Source organism: Trachurus trachurus (assembly GCF_905171665.1).
Source record: "Trachurus trachurus genome assembly, chromosome: 9".
NCBI lineage: Eukaryota > Metazoa > Chordata > Actinopteri > Carangiformes > Carangidae > Trachurus > Trachurus trachurus.
In genome coordinates this window covers 28,777,457-28,794,110 of record NC_139895.1, presented here as the reverse complement: position 1 = coordinate 28,794,110, position 16,654 = coordinate 28,777,457, and the positions used below count along the sequence as shown (strand labels likewise).

At 42.0% G+C, this 16,654-nt stretch overlaps 2 protein-coding genes across 2 annotated transcripts; one reads left to right on the top strand and one right to left on the bottom strand.

Annotated features, from left to right (window-relative positions):
• Nucleotides 1-159: 159 nt before the first annotated feature.
• Nucleotides 160-10,684, top strand: LOC310991053 (uncharacterized protein; the record flags this gene model as incomplete). Its single annotated transcript, XM_083978623.1, has 3 exons — nucleotides 160-214; nucleotides 885-2,318; nucleotides 9,502-10,684. Exons 2-3 carry the CDS (start codon nucleotides 892-894, stop codon nucleotides 10,682-10,684), a joined length of 2,610 nt encoding a protein of 869 aa, XP_083834749.1. The 5' UTR covers nucleotides 160-214; nucleotides 885-891.
• A 3,495-nt stretch (nucleotides 10,685-14,179) lies between these two features.
• sprn2 (shadow of prion protein 2) lies at nucleotides 14,180-14,710 on the bottom strand (the record flags this gene model as incomplete). The annotated part of the gene is made up of 1 exon (XM_083978622.1): nucleotides 14,180-14,710. The coding sequence occupies one exon, from the start codon at nucleotides 14,708-14,710 to the stop codon at nucleotides 14,180-14,182; it is 531 nt and encodes a 176-aa protein (XP_083834748.1).
• Nucleotides 14,711-16,654: the final 1,944 nt, after the last annotated feature.

Genomic DNA, 16,654 nt, shown 5'->3' with positions numbered 1-16,654 from the left:
ACCATTGTTTTGGTGATAGTAACAAATGAACATTATTAATGTAAGGAACTGGAAGCCATTTAAACACCGCATACAGCTCCCTCAGGATCAATAAAGTAGCTATCCTATATCCTTCATGGCCAGCAGGGGGCGGCCTCTACATCTACATCTAGATTCTAGAAACTACACCATCCAAAAAACAGCAGCAGTGTTGTGGAGGCACTGACGGCACCAGGTCAGTAGAGTGTGTTTCTGTGTCTGTGTGTATGTGTAGTCATATGCTTTGGTATTATATAGGTCATGTTTGTAACTTTATCCATAGAAAAATAACAATACTTTTATACAGTGCGTCACCAACCCCATGGGACCTTTAAGAACAGCACGAGTCTTTTCTAACCGCAGATACTGGACATGACGTCACACTGTCGCAGTTACATGTTAGATTTCTTCAGACGCTCGTTGGTGCTCCGAGGAAAACGTACAGATCCATGAAAACAATATTAATAAGAAACAAAAGTGATTTGACTGCCTGCGACAATCAGAGAAGGGTGTGGGATATTTTAAGCCGGCTGCTATTTTGGACCCAATGGGCTGAAGCAGGTGGTGGGCTCTGTATAGGTCTATGTTCACATACTGCAGTTAGTATAGTCATATACTAACTATAGTCACATAGTCACATTTGTTAGAGCTGTGTAAGATGGAAAAAAAAAGGATTCAGTTTTTTTCCCCATTATACAGTGAAAATGTACAACATGAGGTCGGCTATGTGGTTGCTGCTGCCACACATGATGAGGACAATGACTGGCAGATTAGTAGTCCTAAAACAGATCCCATCTAAAGCACTTTTCAGCACTATGTGAATTTTTTCTCTCATATTCTCTTCTTTCCTTTGTTCCTGTCTGCAGTGCAAAGATGAAGCTGGCTATAACAGCTGTGCTGTGCCTATTCCTTCTTTTGCATACTCATCTCTCCCTGGCCACGAAGAAAACAAAGCTCTCTGAGAAATTGAATATCTTCAAGAAGAACCCCAAAATAAAACCAAATGAGAACGACAGATCTAAAAGTAAAAGTAACCCCCCTAAGCAGACACCTGGACATAACCCCGGAGGTTACCCCCAGCAACCAGGAGGATACCCAGCAGGAGGGTATCCAGCAGGAGGCTACCCGGCTGGTGGTGGTTACCCAGCAGGAGGCTATCCAGCAGGAGGCTACCCGGCTGGTGGTGGTTACCCAGCAGGAGGCTACCCGGCTGGTGGTGGTTACCCAGCACAGGGCTCCCCATATGGTAGAGGATACGGAGGTCAAGGAGGCTATGGAGGTCAAGGAGGATACGGAGGTCAAGGAGGCTATGGAGGTCAAGGAGGATACGGAGGTCAAGGAGGATACGGAGGTCAAGGGGGATATGGAGGTTATGGTTATCATGGTGGTTATCCAGGTGGATATGTCAACCACAACCCGAACAACAAAATCATGAGTCCTCACTACGGCGGCAGCTTTGGTTATGGGGGCTATGGAGCAGGCCATGGCTCTCCCTTCTCCCACTCGGTTCAGTCCATGGGGATGTATCCCAAGGATCAGTCCAGGGGGTTTGGACGCACCGCGGTGTTGGCTGCAGCTGGAGGGGCTGTGGCAGGAATGGCCGTGGGCTACGGGCTGGGAAGGTTCCCTCGTCCTCCTTTCCAATTCAACAGTCCCCAGGAGGAATATTACTACAACCACTACATGTACAACAAGTATGGCGTCAAGTCCACTGATACTAATGACTACGGCAGAGACTACAAGTACAGCCCCCCCCCTGTCACCTATGACAGCTACATGGACGGTTGCATGAAGAGAAATGATATTCTGCCTGGGGAGAAGCAGAAGCCTGAAAACAAACCAGCCACCAGCACCACTACCACTACCACAGCTGCAACTACAACTACAACAACTACAACTACTGCCTCTTCAAACAATGACACAAGCAGCAACACAACAGAAGCCAACAGCGGTGCAGCAGGAAACTCAACGTCTGCACCTTCAGCCCCTCCCTCTGTAAATCAGTCTGAGGCTGGTCCTCCTCCACTTCCACAGGTAGTCAGAAAATCTGCTCCTGATGATGATGATAATGATGATACAGTCAGTATTGTTGAGATTGGCTACCCGGCCCTGATCAAGCAGCTGAAGGTCAAGAGATGTTTGCAGCTGTACATGGTTTACTCTGAAAAGTACTTGAAGAAAAACCCTGCTGTCAGTGGTGGAGTGCAGGGACTGGAGGTGGGCCTGCAGGGGTTTCTGGTTGGACTGACCAGCTCCTTACTGATGCTACTCAACAGCAACATGCCCATGCTCCTGCACTGAGGCCTTCATCAGCTGTAAAGTAAATAAGCAGCATGGTTCACAGGATGAACAGGGTTCCTACGCAATTAGATTTTATACATTTCCAGGTCTGGAAAAGTATGGGAAATGAAAGCTATTGTATGGAAATATATTTATCTTAATACTTATCCGGTTTTGGCCTTATGCGAAGTTATTTGGGTTAATGCACTATTGTACTAATCTCCTTGAAATTATCTGGTGACATAATGGCATACAAATTCAGAATAATGAAAACAAACAATTCATTGCATCATTTATTTACATGATACACATCTAATTACTCAAATGTCACAAATTATTAGAATTTTTTTAGAGAGAAGTCTGGAAATTAGGGAAAAAGTATGTGTAGGAACCCTGGATGAAAAGTGTGAGCAGAGGTTGGACTCCACTGGATTGCCCTGAAATGAAGACAAACACCAATAACACCAGGTTGTCATTGTTGTCACACTACGATGCCCCGACTTCTTCCAGTCCATACCATCATTAGATCATCAGATATTGTGGTCAGGCCTCTGCTTTTTGAACAAATACCTGCAATCTGATGACACTCTCACCATCCTCACCCTAAACTAAATTTGCTGATGCTTGCTAAGTGCTTATACTATTCCAACACACAAAAGCCAGGTTGATGGTAAACAGTGTGATCGCATCAGCACACTAAGCACTACTGTGTGAATGTACAACACAGATCTGCAAATACAACTGTAACCTACGGCTTATTTTATTAACTATGTAGCATCAGTGGCTAACCCTTTGCAACAATTGAGATTAGTGTCATATAGTGATGGTGTAACTGAAGGTAACTGAGTCAAATGCAGTCAAAAGAAGAAAAGAATTAATATTATATTGAATTATTATAATTATAAGAGTAAAATTTTCTTGATGTACCAAACTTAACTGGACTTTTTTTTTTGCGATGTCTATATAGACAGTTGAAGTACTCTTATGACCTCTTTAATTCTCGGATGTTGGAATCAATGCAACAATAAAAAAATTTAAAAAAGCACCTTTTCTCAGTATTCATGTAATGTGGATGAATTTCTACGTAACTCTAGGGTGAATGTTTCTCCACACTTGCCTCCCACTTCCACTTCCATGTATTGTTGTGTCACTTTTTCCTGTCTCTGTCACATCTGAATCTAAACTGAATTAATCTGTACAACGTGTTAACTTGTATAAGACTGTGGCTGCTGAGATTGGCTTATCCTTCGTAGATTTTTCTACATATCAGACAATTCAAAGGTAGACCGTGGAGTTGTCACCGTGGAGTTGTCATTACAACACTGTATTATTTTACTGTGGAAGATTTGTGTTTTGGTGATGAACAACATTGTTTTTTGCAGCTTGCCAAAATTTGTGTGTGTCTCTGTGGAAAATATCACTTGTGTTACTGACATTGTTGGTTTAAATGTAAATTCATGCTGTATTTTTGAGTTAATTTACTTGGACATGCATGTATAGTGTTTAGAGAATTAATTATTTACATATTTATGTTTACAGTGAACTATTTTCATATTTATGCTTATACACTGCTCTCCATAATGTTGGAATCATTTTTTAAATATTTTTTTTCAGACATACATAAGCCTCTTTTTATTCCTGTGATAAAGGTTGATTGTGGTTTCATTTTGATATGCTTGGGGAGAGATTGATCAATTGGGCAGAGGTCAGGATGTTGTTATGATGCTGCTTAAAGCCCTTTGAGACAAACACTATTTGTAAAGATGGGCTATACTAATAAAATTGCCTTGCCTTGCCTTGCCTTGCCAATAAAGTTTTGAGAAGATCTACTTTATCTATCAAGAATAAATTACACTGTCACAATCATTTCTTCAGAAACAGTCACAGTAGCGTCAGTCTGAGTTTTTATCTGATGCTCAGCAACATGTGAGGCAGAGCAACAGGAAGTGCTGCTGTTTGTTTCCAAACAGAAGTGTGGAGAAGTGAAACTGCTGCTTGATGACTCTGATGACACATCAAAGCTTCATGTTACATCTTATAGGATTAGTAAACTGATATGAGTTGGCTGGCTGATTTGGGGTTTATGTTTTAACTGAATTTACGTTTGTTTTTTGTTTTATTTTTTGTTAACAGTTCTGATTCTAAAAGAGATGGAGGGGTTGTAGCTTCACAGAATTCAGTACTGTCAATGTCCAGCAGGTGGTGCCATATGTGCAGTTTTTCTGAACTGCTAAAACACTCATTCCTGCTGTGTGAATCAGTTGCTCAGTTGTCTAAACTCATTCACTGAATGGAACAACCTTTTGACAAAACCACAAACTATATTCACCCACAGTGTAACACTATTTGCAGATCTCATTTTGCAAAAATTCCAATAAAATACAGTTGTGTGATGGTGCTTGTATTTGCACAACAATATAGTAAACAAGGAAGCAACATAGCTGAAATACAATAAACTGATTTTGCAGGTGAGATTTAAAAAACCCAGAAAAGCCTAGGGAATCTCACCTCAGTAAGCATGAAGAACAAAAGTACAAAGTCCACAGCAGTAAATTTTCCCATCGTTTTCACCTTGTGTCCAATTGTCTCTCCCTCCTGTGTGACTAGTGTTCCAGCCTCCTGCTTATGAGCCTTTTCCCCCTGTGTGCTTTTCTTACCACGTATTTTACCAGTTATTCTTGGACACCTTTGCCTTGGTTTGTTATCGACCGCCTAGCTTTGGGCCGTTCTGGTTTTTGGAGCCTGAATACACCTGTTGGATTTTGGACTCATTGTGTAGATCAAATTATTTATTCAACTTTTGTGCATTTTTGGGTTTACCTCTTGTGCACTGCTCCAACAGCTCCTCAGAGGGAGACATCAGCAGGTCCTGCACCACAGAGTTTCATTTAAGAAAAATGCAACGAAAAGTGGAGTAAGTTTAAACTTACAAATTCAGTTGTGCAATGATCCAACTGAAAAAAAGAAAGAAAAAGAAGTAGCTCCAAACAATGGAGTCAACATCAATGCTAAGAGCAGAGCAAACCCATCCCTATAGTGTTCAGGCTGTCACCAGTGAGAAGGTCTTTCAAATCAGCCCACTGATTAATGGACCTGTAGTGTGGGTGTACCACAGGGGTCAGTTCTTGGGCTGAAACTGTCCATTATGTATCTCTCCCATCCAAGTCTCTGCTAGTGAATTATTTAATTACAAATCACCAAATTGAAACCAGCAAGATGAATATGTCAGTTTAAATGAATCTACCCCTCCTAGTTACATTAACATGTGCCTCGTAAGACTGGCAGAGGAGGAGGAGTGGCTGCAATTTATCAGTCAAATCTGCTTATCAACCCTCGACCTAATAGTTCATAATACATTTCAAAGCCATACTGTCAGCTTCACTCACCCTGACTGGAAAGCAGAGAAACCACTCTTACTTACTGTGGTGTATCGTCCTCCTGCACCTTATTCTGAGTTCTTAGTGACTTTCTGTCAAACTTAGCATTGAATTCAGTCATTACAGTGGGTGACTTTAACATTCATGTGGACGTCGATGATGATTGTCTGGCCACTGCGTTCAAGTCACTTTTAGATTCACTTGGCTTCTCTCAGAGTGTAAATGAACCCACTTGCTGCAATTTTCTGAATTGCTAAAACATTCATTCCTGTTGTGTGAATCAGTTGCTCAGTTGTCTAAACTCATTCACTGAATGGAACAACCTTTTGACAAAACCATAAACTATCTTCACCTAGTAAAACATTATTTGTAGATCTCAGTAATTCCTTTTGCAAAAGGTTCTCATGCAATAAAACACAGTTGTCACTGTGATGCACTTGAGATGCATAATGGTAACAACAAAGTGGCAAAACATAAACACAATTAAAACAGGTGTAATTCATCAAACACAACTCAAAATTGACCACACTTGTTTCTCATGATGTTAAAACCAATATAAACCACTTTAGAATGCAAGGAGACAAAGAGTGATCATTTCAGGCAACATGTCTGGCCTTTATTGAAGTAGTAGCCAACATCTTAGATACACAACTTTTTTTTCTAATGAAATCCTCTTTTTGTTAACGAGAGTAAAGCTGGAGGTTTTACACATACAGTAAGACATATTGTCAACAGATTTTGAAGATGCTGGGAAGTGAGTCAGGTCCAGCCACGCCCTCTCCCCTCCTCTGTTTCCAGGCGACCCATGTCCACGCGCGGGGTTACGTCATGTAGAACTGCCCAGGTTCCTGCCGCCACAGATGTTCGATCAGTTCCATACGGTCTGTGATCAGTCTGAGGAAGCGTCGTGAGGAGGAGAAAACTGCCTAACAACCACCACTCAAGGTGAGACTGTTTGGTTTTAGTTTTAGTTTTAGTTTTTCAAGTTAGCGTCAGTGTTAATAGCCTACTGTACAGTATTAATATTGTACTAATAGGGATATTGTATTAAACCTGCCGTCACCTCCGCCGTTGCTCGCCTGCCCCTCCCTTCCGCGTTATTAAATAATTCTTTGGAAGGATAGCAACATCCAAGTGAGTGCGTTGTCAGGACCAGGTCAGTGCTGCTGAGCTACTGTTGTCTCTCTATACGCTACTAATGAGTAGCCTTACTTGGTCCAAGCGCTGCTTTGTTCGGCCTGGAAGATGTTGTTCCACCTTTGATAATGAAACAGGTGTTGGGGAGACTAAACTAGCCCACATGTAGTTGAACTACATAGCTTAACTACAATTTGCTGTAATTTGCTGGTAGTTAAACTACATTCATATTTTGTGCTGTGTCAAGTAGCCTATTTCAACTACTTTTTGGGTCATTTTTTTTGTAGTTTTATTACTCAATTTACAAACCAATTTTGGCCAATAACATAGGCTATAAATGTTATTTTACCATTATTGTGTTCCAGAACTCTCTTTGAAAAAAGGCACAAGGTTTTAAACATTGTTGTTAAAGACACACAGCGATCTAGAATATTTCTACCTCTTTGTATTGTTTATGACATTTTTGTTGTTGATTACCCAACATGTCTATAGATTACCCAACATGTCTATGCTCAACCATCAGGGTGTTGACCAAAAGTGTCAGCTTTTTTTCTTTAAAAAATAAAATAAAAAGAGGCATATTTTTGCTGGCATGTGAATGTTTTTTAGGCTATTATATTTTGTTTCATAAACACCACATGTTGATTTATTTAACACTGAGTTAAATGATGTAATATCCCTTTAACATCCCGTAATCATCCATCAGTTAATTAATTATAAGTTAATACAAAGATACTACTTATCTCCAAGACGATGCTGCCAGATCGGTATTACGCAGAGTCCACTAAGCCAGTTATGTCCTCACAAAGTGCTGGGCACATACCTGCACATGATGTGGGAATGCCCTGGGGTCTTTTCCTTTTGGCTCAGTATTTCGAACACTCTTTCTCATTTAATGCAGACAAACATACCTTGTCTACCACACATCTTGCTTTTAAATGATGATACTTCCTTGAATCTAAAATTCTGAAGAGAGTAGGCTACTGTTCGCGGGCCTAACCGCAGCAAAGAAAATGTTAATAAAGAGATGGAAACCACCACATGTTCTAAACGTGTCTCGGTGGAAAGTATCATTTTATGAAATTCTGTAATTAGAAATCTCCAGTGCCCGAGTTCAAATGGCAAAGACAGAAACTATACAGAACTTGGAATTGGCAGCTGAGGAAGTTAAAGCTATGTTTTGAGGCTACTTGAATGTATCTGAGAATGTATTACAATGTGTGTATTTTATTTTATTTATTTTCTTATTTTCTTTTTCTTTCATGTAGGCTAGGCCTAATTGTTTTCATAATTTCATGTTACCCTCATGATAGAGGGAGGAGTAAGGGGTATAGATGAATGGAAATGAAATGAAAAAAAAACACTGAGTTAAATGAGTATGAGTAGAAGTTGCTAAAGTTACTTTGTTTTTAAGCTGTAGTTTTACAAACTACATCTCTCCAGGGGTAAAATATTGTTTGTTCAAACTACTGCCAGGCTCAACTACATGGAGTTTTACAAGCTACACTTGCAAAGTAGCTTCCCCAACACTGCAGGTAGGTCCTGTCGCTGCCAAATCTGTTGTGTGTTTACATTTTATTCAGGCAAAGTTAGGGTTTGGAATTAGCATACCTTTTAGAGAAAAAACATGTAGGGATAGACCATACTGTGCTGTAGCTGGGGGTGTGACCATGTGTCAGTGTTGGTCAGTTGATGAGAAGAGGCAGAGTGAGACCAGAGGCCACACCAACAGCCAGCACTCCCTCCTCTCTGCTCAGCTGTAGTTGTTAGTCTTCTAGTCTCTGGCTGTATCTGCTGCCATCGCTGACAACACACACTGAACATGAGGAAATGGGTTGAACGTTCTGTCTCTGATAACAACAGGAAGCAGTAGCCTAAATGTGCTATCATTCAATGGAGGAGTATTTAATTATTGATAAGAAAAACTTGCAATTAAAAGGCCATACACTCCCGAAACCACTAGATCAGATGCTGTGTAATGCCTTTTGAAACATGGGCTATACAAATAAAATTGCCTGTTTGACTTTTGTCTGTTAATGACACATGTTACACAACCTGAATGTAGTAAATCACATCCATCCATCCATCCATTTATAACTACAATAGGTAGGTCGCTTTTCAGTGTAAAGTGTTCCAGTTGTCACAGACACTTTTCATAACTTTACCCTAAAGAATACAAGTAACACAGTCAGGTTCAGGGTGGGCTTTATGGTTTAAGTCAAGAACTGATTGGTCAGCCTGGTAGCACTTGATTCAAATCAGTTTAACACCAACATTGTTTCACCTTGAAATATGGTCCGATGTCCCTTGGGACGTTAACAAGCCATGCCTTCCTTAAATCCGTATCAACTGGGAAGCGATGAAAGGGAAGTAGTTTTTCAGACTCCCAACATTTGTAGCTATGACTTGCAGCCAGAAACGCAGCAGTTATACGGTTTGTTAACCCACCCTGAGTGATGAAGTAAGGAAAGATGGCGACGCTGTGAATATGGTCAGCTGTGTGATGATGTCATTTTTAAAGCTAAAATTCTCTCCGTCATGTTCATATGATAATAAACTACATGTGAGCTGCTCTGATAACAAGTTTGCAGATGCCAATTTCGGGTTCAGGGTGGGAGTTTATGATGGACTTCATCTGCTGTTTTGTTGGTTCTCAATCTTCCCTTTCTCTCCTTAACTATCCCCACAGGGAGAAGATGAAGCTGAACTCATTACCTGTGCTGTGTCTGTCACTTCTTTTGTTTCACGCCTATTCCTCATTGGCTCAGAGAGGGGGGCGTGGTAGCTCTGGAAGTTCTGGAAGTTCTGGAAGTTCTTCCTCAAAGAAGTCTCCGCCAAGCCGAACCACCCACAGTAACACAGGCTCTAAGACTAATCAGGGTTCCAGCTCTAAGGGTGCAAACCCCAAACAGCCTGCACAAACAAATTACGGAAAACCTAGAAATCAAGGCAATACCCATAATCAGCATGGTGCAAGGATGCGCTATCCAGCACATGGCTCCGCATATGGAGGAGCTCATGGTAGTCGACCAGGTCTTGGTGGTCCCGGCAGTTATCCAGGTGGATATGTCAACCGCAACCCGAACAACAAAATCATGAGTCCTCACTACGGAGGCAGCTTTGGTTATGGGGGCTATGGAGCGGGCCATGGCTCTCCCTTCTCCCATTCGGTTCAGTCCATGGGGATGTATCCCAAAGATCAGTCCAGGGGGTTTGGACGCACTGCGGTGGCGGCAGCAGCTGGAGGGGCTGTGGCAGGAATGGCCGTGGGCTACGGGCTGGGAAGGTTCCCTCGTCCTCATTTCCAATTTCACAGTCCCCGGGAGGAGCGTTACTACAACCACTACATGTACAACAAGTATGGCGTCAAGTCCACTGATACTAATGACTACGGCAGAGACTACAAGTACAGCCCCCCCCCTGTCACCTTTGACAGACACATGGCCGCCTGCATGAACAGAACTGATATTCTGCCTGGGGAGAGGCAGAAGCCTGAAAACACCACCACTACTGCCGTCACCTCAGTTAGAAACAGCAACACAACAGAGGCCAACAACACCTCCACCCCCGCACCTTCACCCCCCCGGGTCCTGACTGCGCTTGAGGCCCATCCTGAGCCCCCTGCTTCACAGGCTCCCAATGATGAAGATGAAGATACAGTCAGTATCGAGGAGATCGGCTACCCGGCGCTGATAGAGCAGATGAAGGTTCGGAGATGTCTGGAGCGCTACATGGTTTACTCTGCAGAGTTCCTGAGGAGAGAGGCCGGGGGGGTGCAGGGCCTGGCAGTGGGGTCCCAAGGGCTTTTAGCAGTGGCCACCAGTACAGTCCTGATGCTACTGAACAGCAACATGCTAATTTTGCTGCGCTGAGGCCCTCGTTAGAAGGGAAAGTGATGGGGAATGGCTGTAGGTATTTCATTTCATGGGTGGAAAACAATTAAGGAACTACTCACCTCTTACATTTTCCTTTTAGCTTGCATGTCTAAACTACCCGCCAATGTATGCTGGGAAAGGAAGTCTAAAGTGTTCCCTCTCACTCCTCTTCTGGCTCCATTAGCTCTACTCTGATGCATGATTGTGATGGTGGTAAGAAATGTGATCCATTAATGTCCATTTCGATTTGATTTAGCAGGCTCTCTGGTCATGGAAGTGATGGGTGGCACCAGCACTGACTCATCTGTCTGTGCTCTCCTAAATTATTTATCCGTAGAGGGAAACTAACCCGGGTTTTTTGTCTTTTTTTCTGTCTCCGAGGGAAAAGCATCTGAGAGGGGTAGTTTGCACTGACGGGTGTGGTGCAGGCTCTGCCAGGGTGAGGATCTGTGTAAATAAACAGCTTTGCATTGATAAGAGACATGCTTGAAGGATGATATGTCATCAACTCCAGACACATTGAAGGGATAGTTCAACATTTTGGCAAATTGCCATAATCCCTATAGTAATAGTAGTGGGTTCATTACCTTTAATTGTCGGTGCAAGCTACTTTTAGAATGGCGGCGCAGAGTGGTGAGCTGCTCAGAGCTACACTACGGGGGCTAATGGGATTTCTTGGTTTCCCTCATCAAAATCATCAAATACACAATCCAACAACAACAAGTTGTGACCTGCACATTCACCACGCTATGAGATATAATGGAACGTTACGAGACAGAGTTGTTTTCGAGGCAAATGCAGAGACTGCTTTCCGAAAAACTGCTCCTGACGGGAATCCACATCAGCGGTTTTTCATGAATTTACCTCAAAAACAACTCCATCTCGTAACGTTCTGTTATTATCTCATAGCGTGGTGAATGTGCAGGTCACAACTTGTCCACCAGAGCGTTTTGGAGTTGTTGGATTGTGTATTTGATGAGTTTGATGAGGGAAACCAAGAAATTCCATTAGCCTCCGTAGCGTAGCTCTGAGCAGCTCGCAGCTCTGCTCCGCCGTTATAAAAACAGCTTGCACCGCCAATTAAAGGTATCAAACCTACTGCTATGACTATAGGGATTATGGCTATGGGCCACTTTGCCAAAATGTTGAACTATCTCTTTAATGCTGAAGGATGATTTAAGGGTAGTACCAGAGTTTTAGACACTGTAGGCATGACTGGATGTTTGTAACGGATCGTCTTTGTAGCATGTGTGAACGTTTATCAATGTCCACTGAGCCGCAGAAAAGCAAACCAAAAAGGCTCAGAATTTATGCCTCTGTTTGTACTTTTTTATGAATGTTTATTTATTTATCTGTGTACTGTCCTTTCTTTGTGTGAAAGTATTTTGTATACTGTACTTGCCACTTCCCCCTTGTCTACCCAGTGTCTCTGGGGTAGCTTGCCACTGAAGTGCTCTTAAAGTGTGAGGCTCTTGATCCATCCACTCAGAAGCTGAATTCATCTCCCAAAGCTGCGGAGAGTTCTCTTGGATTATCAGCTGAACGTCGCCAAATTGAAATAATAATTTTTCCTTATTATGGGGGCTGATGTCTTCAAAGGCTGTTAGTGCCTTTTAGGATCTGTGCAATACATAGACTAATGTGACTTACTAATTAGATAGAAACAGTGTAGGTATAAAGTCATCTTCACCAGTTCAACACCTTCTGCCTCTTGTTCTTTCTGTTTCAACATCTCGTGCCACTCTCCGTGATTCGCAGGGTGCTGACAATTAATCACTCAACTATAATCTCAACAGCACTTTGTATAGGGTTAGGGTTCAAAACTCCAGTGGACCTTGAATGTGTTGTTGATGATTTGTCTGGCTTTGAATGTTTCTAAAAATGCACATTAACCATACGTAAATATAAATGTCTGTACTGTCATCTAATCTTTACTGTAATGTACTGAACACTGAGCACTGACTCACAGTGTTTTGCTTGTCTGTCAAATAAACCTCATAAGTCGATCAGTTTGCATTTGTGGGTACATGAAACACTTTCGATGATAAAAAAAAAAGTCAACAAATATTATCTGGGTGAACCGTTTCAGTGCGTTTACATCAAATGATAACCTCATCAAAGGGACACCTTGAGAATTGATTTTATATATTTTGTTAAGAAAGTATTTGATGGTAAAATTACAAAGTGCAATGAAAATCATGAGAAATTATTTGCGACTGCAGTTTTTCTCAAAGACGTCTGGATTCCAACTTCTATGACTGACTTCACTTTCTATAGAGGGAAAAACACAACACTGGCTTCATGTAAATTCAGACATTGAAAGGTCAAGTGTGTTGTAGCAACATTCATGTGTGATGATGTGTGAGTACTGAATGACCACAAAGACTGCAGATGGTTACTGTAGTATGTTTAATATAAACACACATTACAGACATGAGATTTGGAGGTGGTTTCTACTGCACTTACAGAGGAGGTAGAAGAATGCTGGTGTGCTAAGCTGTGCTCTCATCAAACTGAGACAACATCAAGTCTACAGGCAGCCAACGGGATGCTGAGTCATGCTAAACCACTCTGTTGTTATGGAGCTGCCACTGTAAACTTGTCCTTTTACAACTCCTTGTCAGGTTAAAGATTGGACTTGAAAAGATCAAGGTGCCAACCAATGGCTGTGAGATGTGATGGGAAGCTCTGGACAACAGTTGAGCTTGAGTTGAGTTTGTGTTTGACTTCTGCTGTCGATTCAAGAATCAACTGTTCAAGCTCAAAACAACTGCTTAAAAATCAATGCACACATGTAGATCTAAACATGGACACTCCTCTCTTATTTTAGCAATTAACATCTGAATAATCAATGTAAACAATTAATATCAACAGAGATGTTCTACTATACAACAATGTTAAGCAAGGAATCATATTTAGCTATTTTAAAAAGTTCAGAGAATGGCATAAACATGTATTTAGATTAGGTAATGTGTACAAACATAGACTGCTACATATGCAGAGTAGATGTTGACATTTAATGTAATATTTAGCTGAATGGCATTGTCATATAAGGAGTAGAGCTGCTCCGTGTCTTTGGGCCTGATGTAGATTCTTGAGGTAGACTTTACCTGATTACACATCTAGTGATTGTTAATGGAGAAAACCACCACCATCAGCATCACCACATTAATCAAAAGTAGGCTATAAAAAGACTGGCCACAATAAGAGGTGATGTGTGTGGGATGCAGTGGAGCCAATCAGCTGGCAGCTCTCTGTCAGATATCTGGGGAAGGGTCTTTGTTCCTGAGTAGGCCTACACCTGCAGAATGGAACACTGACCCTCATCTCCTCTTCCTGTCTTCATGGAGCATCACTCAGGTGGTGTTGGGGAAACATACAGTCTCTTCACTGTTAAATTTGATGTGACTTTAAATCAAGGGTAGTGTTCTGTGGGCTACTGTCATGTTGGGTTGTGTTTCTTGTGTTTGGTCTGATTCGGGGAGCTCAGCTCTACATGACAGCCACCCAGTGTCCCATCAGCAGGGACAGCAGGGTGCCAATGACAACGATGATGCTGTTGTAGATGGGGCCACTGGATGCTGCGGTGTAGTACTCCATGTCTCCAGAGCCCTCTGAATCATAGCCGGACCTGGAGCCATAGCCACCACCAACATGTCGCGGGTAGCCGTACCCTCCTCCGTATCCTCCATATCCTCCTCCGTATCCTCCACCGTACCCACCGCCGTAACCTCCATATCCCCCTCCGTACCCGTACCCAGGGCGGCTCAGAGCAGACCCGATCATGGATCCTCCTATGGCGCCTGCAGCGGCAGCTCCCGCCACCTTCCCCGCGCTGGGCCCGCTGCTCTGACCGGACATGGGTCTGTAGCCGCCGCCGCCGCCGCCCCAGCCCCGGCTGTAACCTCCTCCTCCACCTCGGCCAAAGCCTCCAAAGCCACCACGCCCACGCCGGGCGTCAGAGGCGGGTACCAGTGTGGCGAGCAGCAGCCAGCAGAGGGCTACGGTAACGGGGAGTTGCATTGTTACTTCGCTTTGATTTTTATTCTGTAAAAAAATAAGACAAAGGAAACAGTGTGAGGACAGGAGAGTTCATACACAGGAAGACTCATTCACTGTTGTTTAGTTGCTGACATGAAGTTAAGTTATTGTAGGCTAGTGATTCCACATTGACACATTCACACCTACTTCCCTATAATAACAGTAGGCACTCTATCAACCCTCTGTTACTGATAATAATAAATAAAATAATGGGAAACCCAGGAGACTTGAGCTCTCTCAGATAACTTTGACCAAGGTATCAGACAAGATATTTAGCCTACAAGGGGGGCTACTAGGTACCTTTGCTGGGGGCCCTTTTCATTTTCTGTCATTTTGAAAATGTCAAAGAAAAAAAATTAGAGTGTTTAAAATGTAAAGGGAATGTGTCATCTGTAACTTAATGTCTTTTGGAGATTATTTCATCTTCCACTGGTTGAACTGTTCACATTAACAGGCATTTTGATCAGAGGGGCCCAAACCTTTGCATGCCACTGTAAGTAGCCTATTTAATTATATTAACATGCTATATCTAACAACAAACCATAGCTGTTAAATCAGTGCAGGACTCAGTGGGTAAAAACTACAATATTTCTCTGAGCTACTACATTGAAGTATTTCATCATTCTACTTCAGTGAGGAAAGGTGCTCAGAAACTTTCCACCAGTGGATGATGTCATCTCTGTGTTTGCTCACACAAACACACAGAGCCTGATGAGATGTTCTCAGCAGCTTTAGTCCTGCTTGGAGGTATTTTTATGTCTCTGACAAATTAAGAGCAGCACAGATCATTGCTCTTAATCCAGCTTTAGCAAAAACATCTTACACAAGCTCCATCACAGCTGCAACACAATTTAACACTGCAGCTGACACAGGAGCAGATGATCATAATCTCTGGGTACATGGTCTCACAAAGAATATCTGTAAAGGGTGATGTGATGTTCACACATTAAACAGCACGTCGCCTATGTAAGATTTGTCACTAGGTTATCACGGCACACACATGACTTACATAGTATTTATCTGTTGCTATAATGTACTAATAATACATCAAACTATCAAACTGAATATTGTGACATGTTCCTTTTGACCGGAAATCTGCTTGATTAAAAAATGTCTGAACTTTCAAATGACTGTTGGACTTTCTGCCACACTGTTGACAGAATTGTTCCAACACAATTACAAAATGTCAGTAAAGTCAATCAGTAATGTCAGTAAATATGACTTTGATAAATTAGGCCTATATTTTGTATTATCCTTGAGGTGTTTCTTTCCATGCCACTTTATGTAATAACTCTGCTACAATTCTGTTCTACTAACAGCTTTAACGGCTTGTTATCTGGGTATGACTGTAGATCTACAGCTGCAACTCCACACAAACCACTGCAACACCAAAGTACTGCTCAATTATAAATGAACCAAGATGAACCCACTACTATTTACACTAGATGTACATTTAACTGCAAATCCTGTCGGATCATTTCATTTATAACGAGGTAATTTAATACTGGTATAAAAGAGTTTGAATACTTCACTGACCACAGTATGTTCAGTGATCAGCATGACATCATTTGGTCTCCTGTTGTCAAAACCACCCTCTAATCTGTGTCCTCTCAGAAGATGAGTGGAGCTATAATTACACTGGGTCACTCAGTAGACGAATAATCCAGTGACTCTCAGATTACAGCTACAGCAGCCTAGACTCACAGAGAGGATTACACCTTTCACTATATGACGTTGATTTATTTGATAGAGAACAATGTCATCTGTTTCCATGTGGTATTAATTGAGCTTTCTAGAGACGGGCCCTGATTGGTCAGAGAACGTATTAACATCACATTAAAAATAAAGGAGATGTAGGAGAAAAATAAGGCGCATTGTTTTAACATACAGTACTGTAAATTTGCACACAACTTTATACTAAAACAA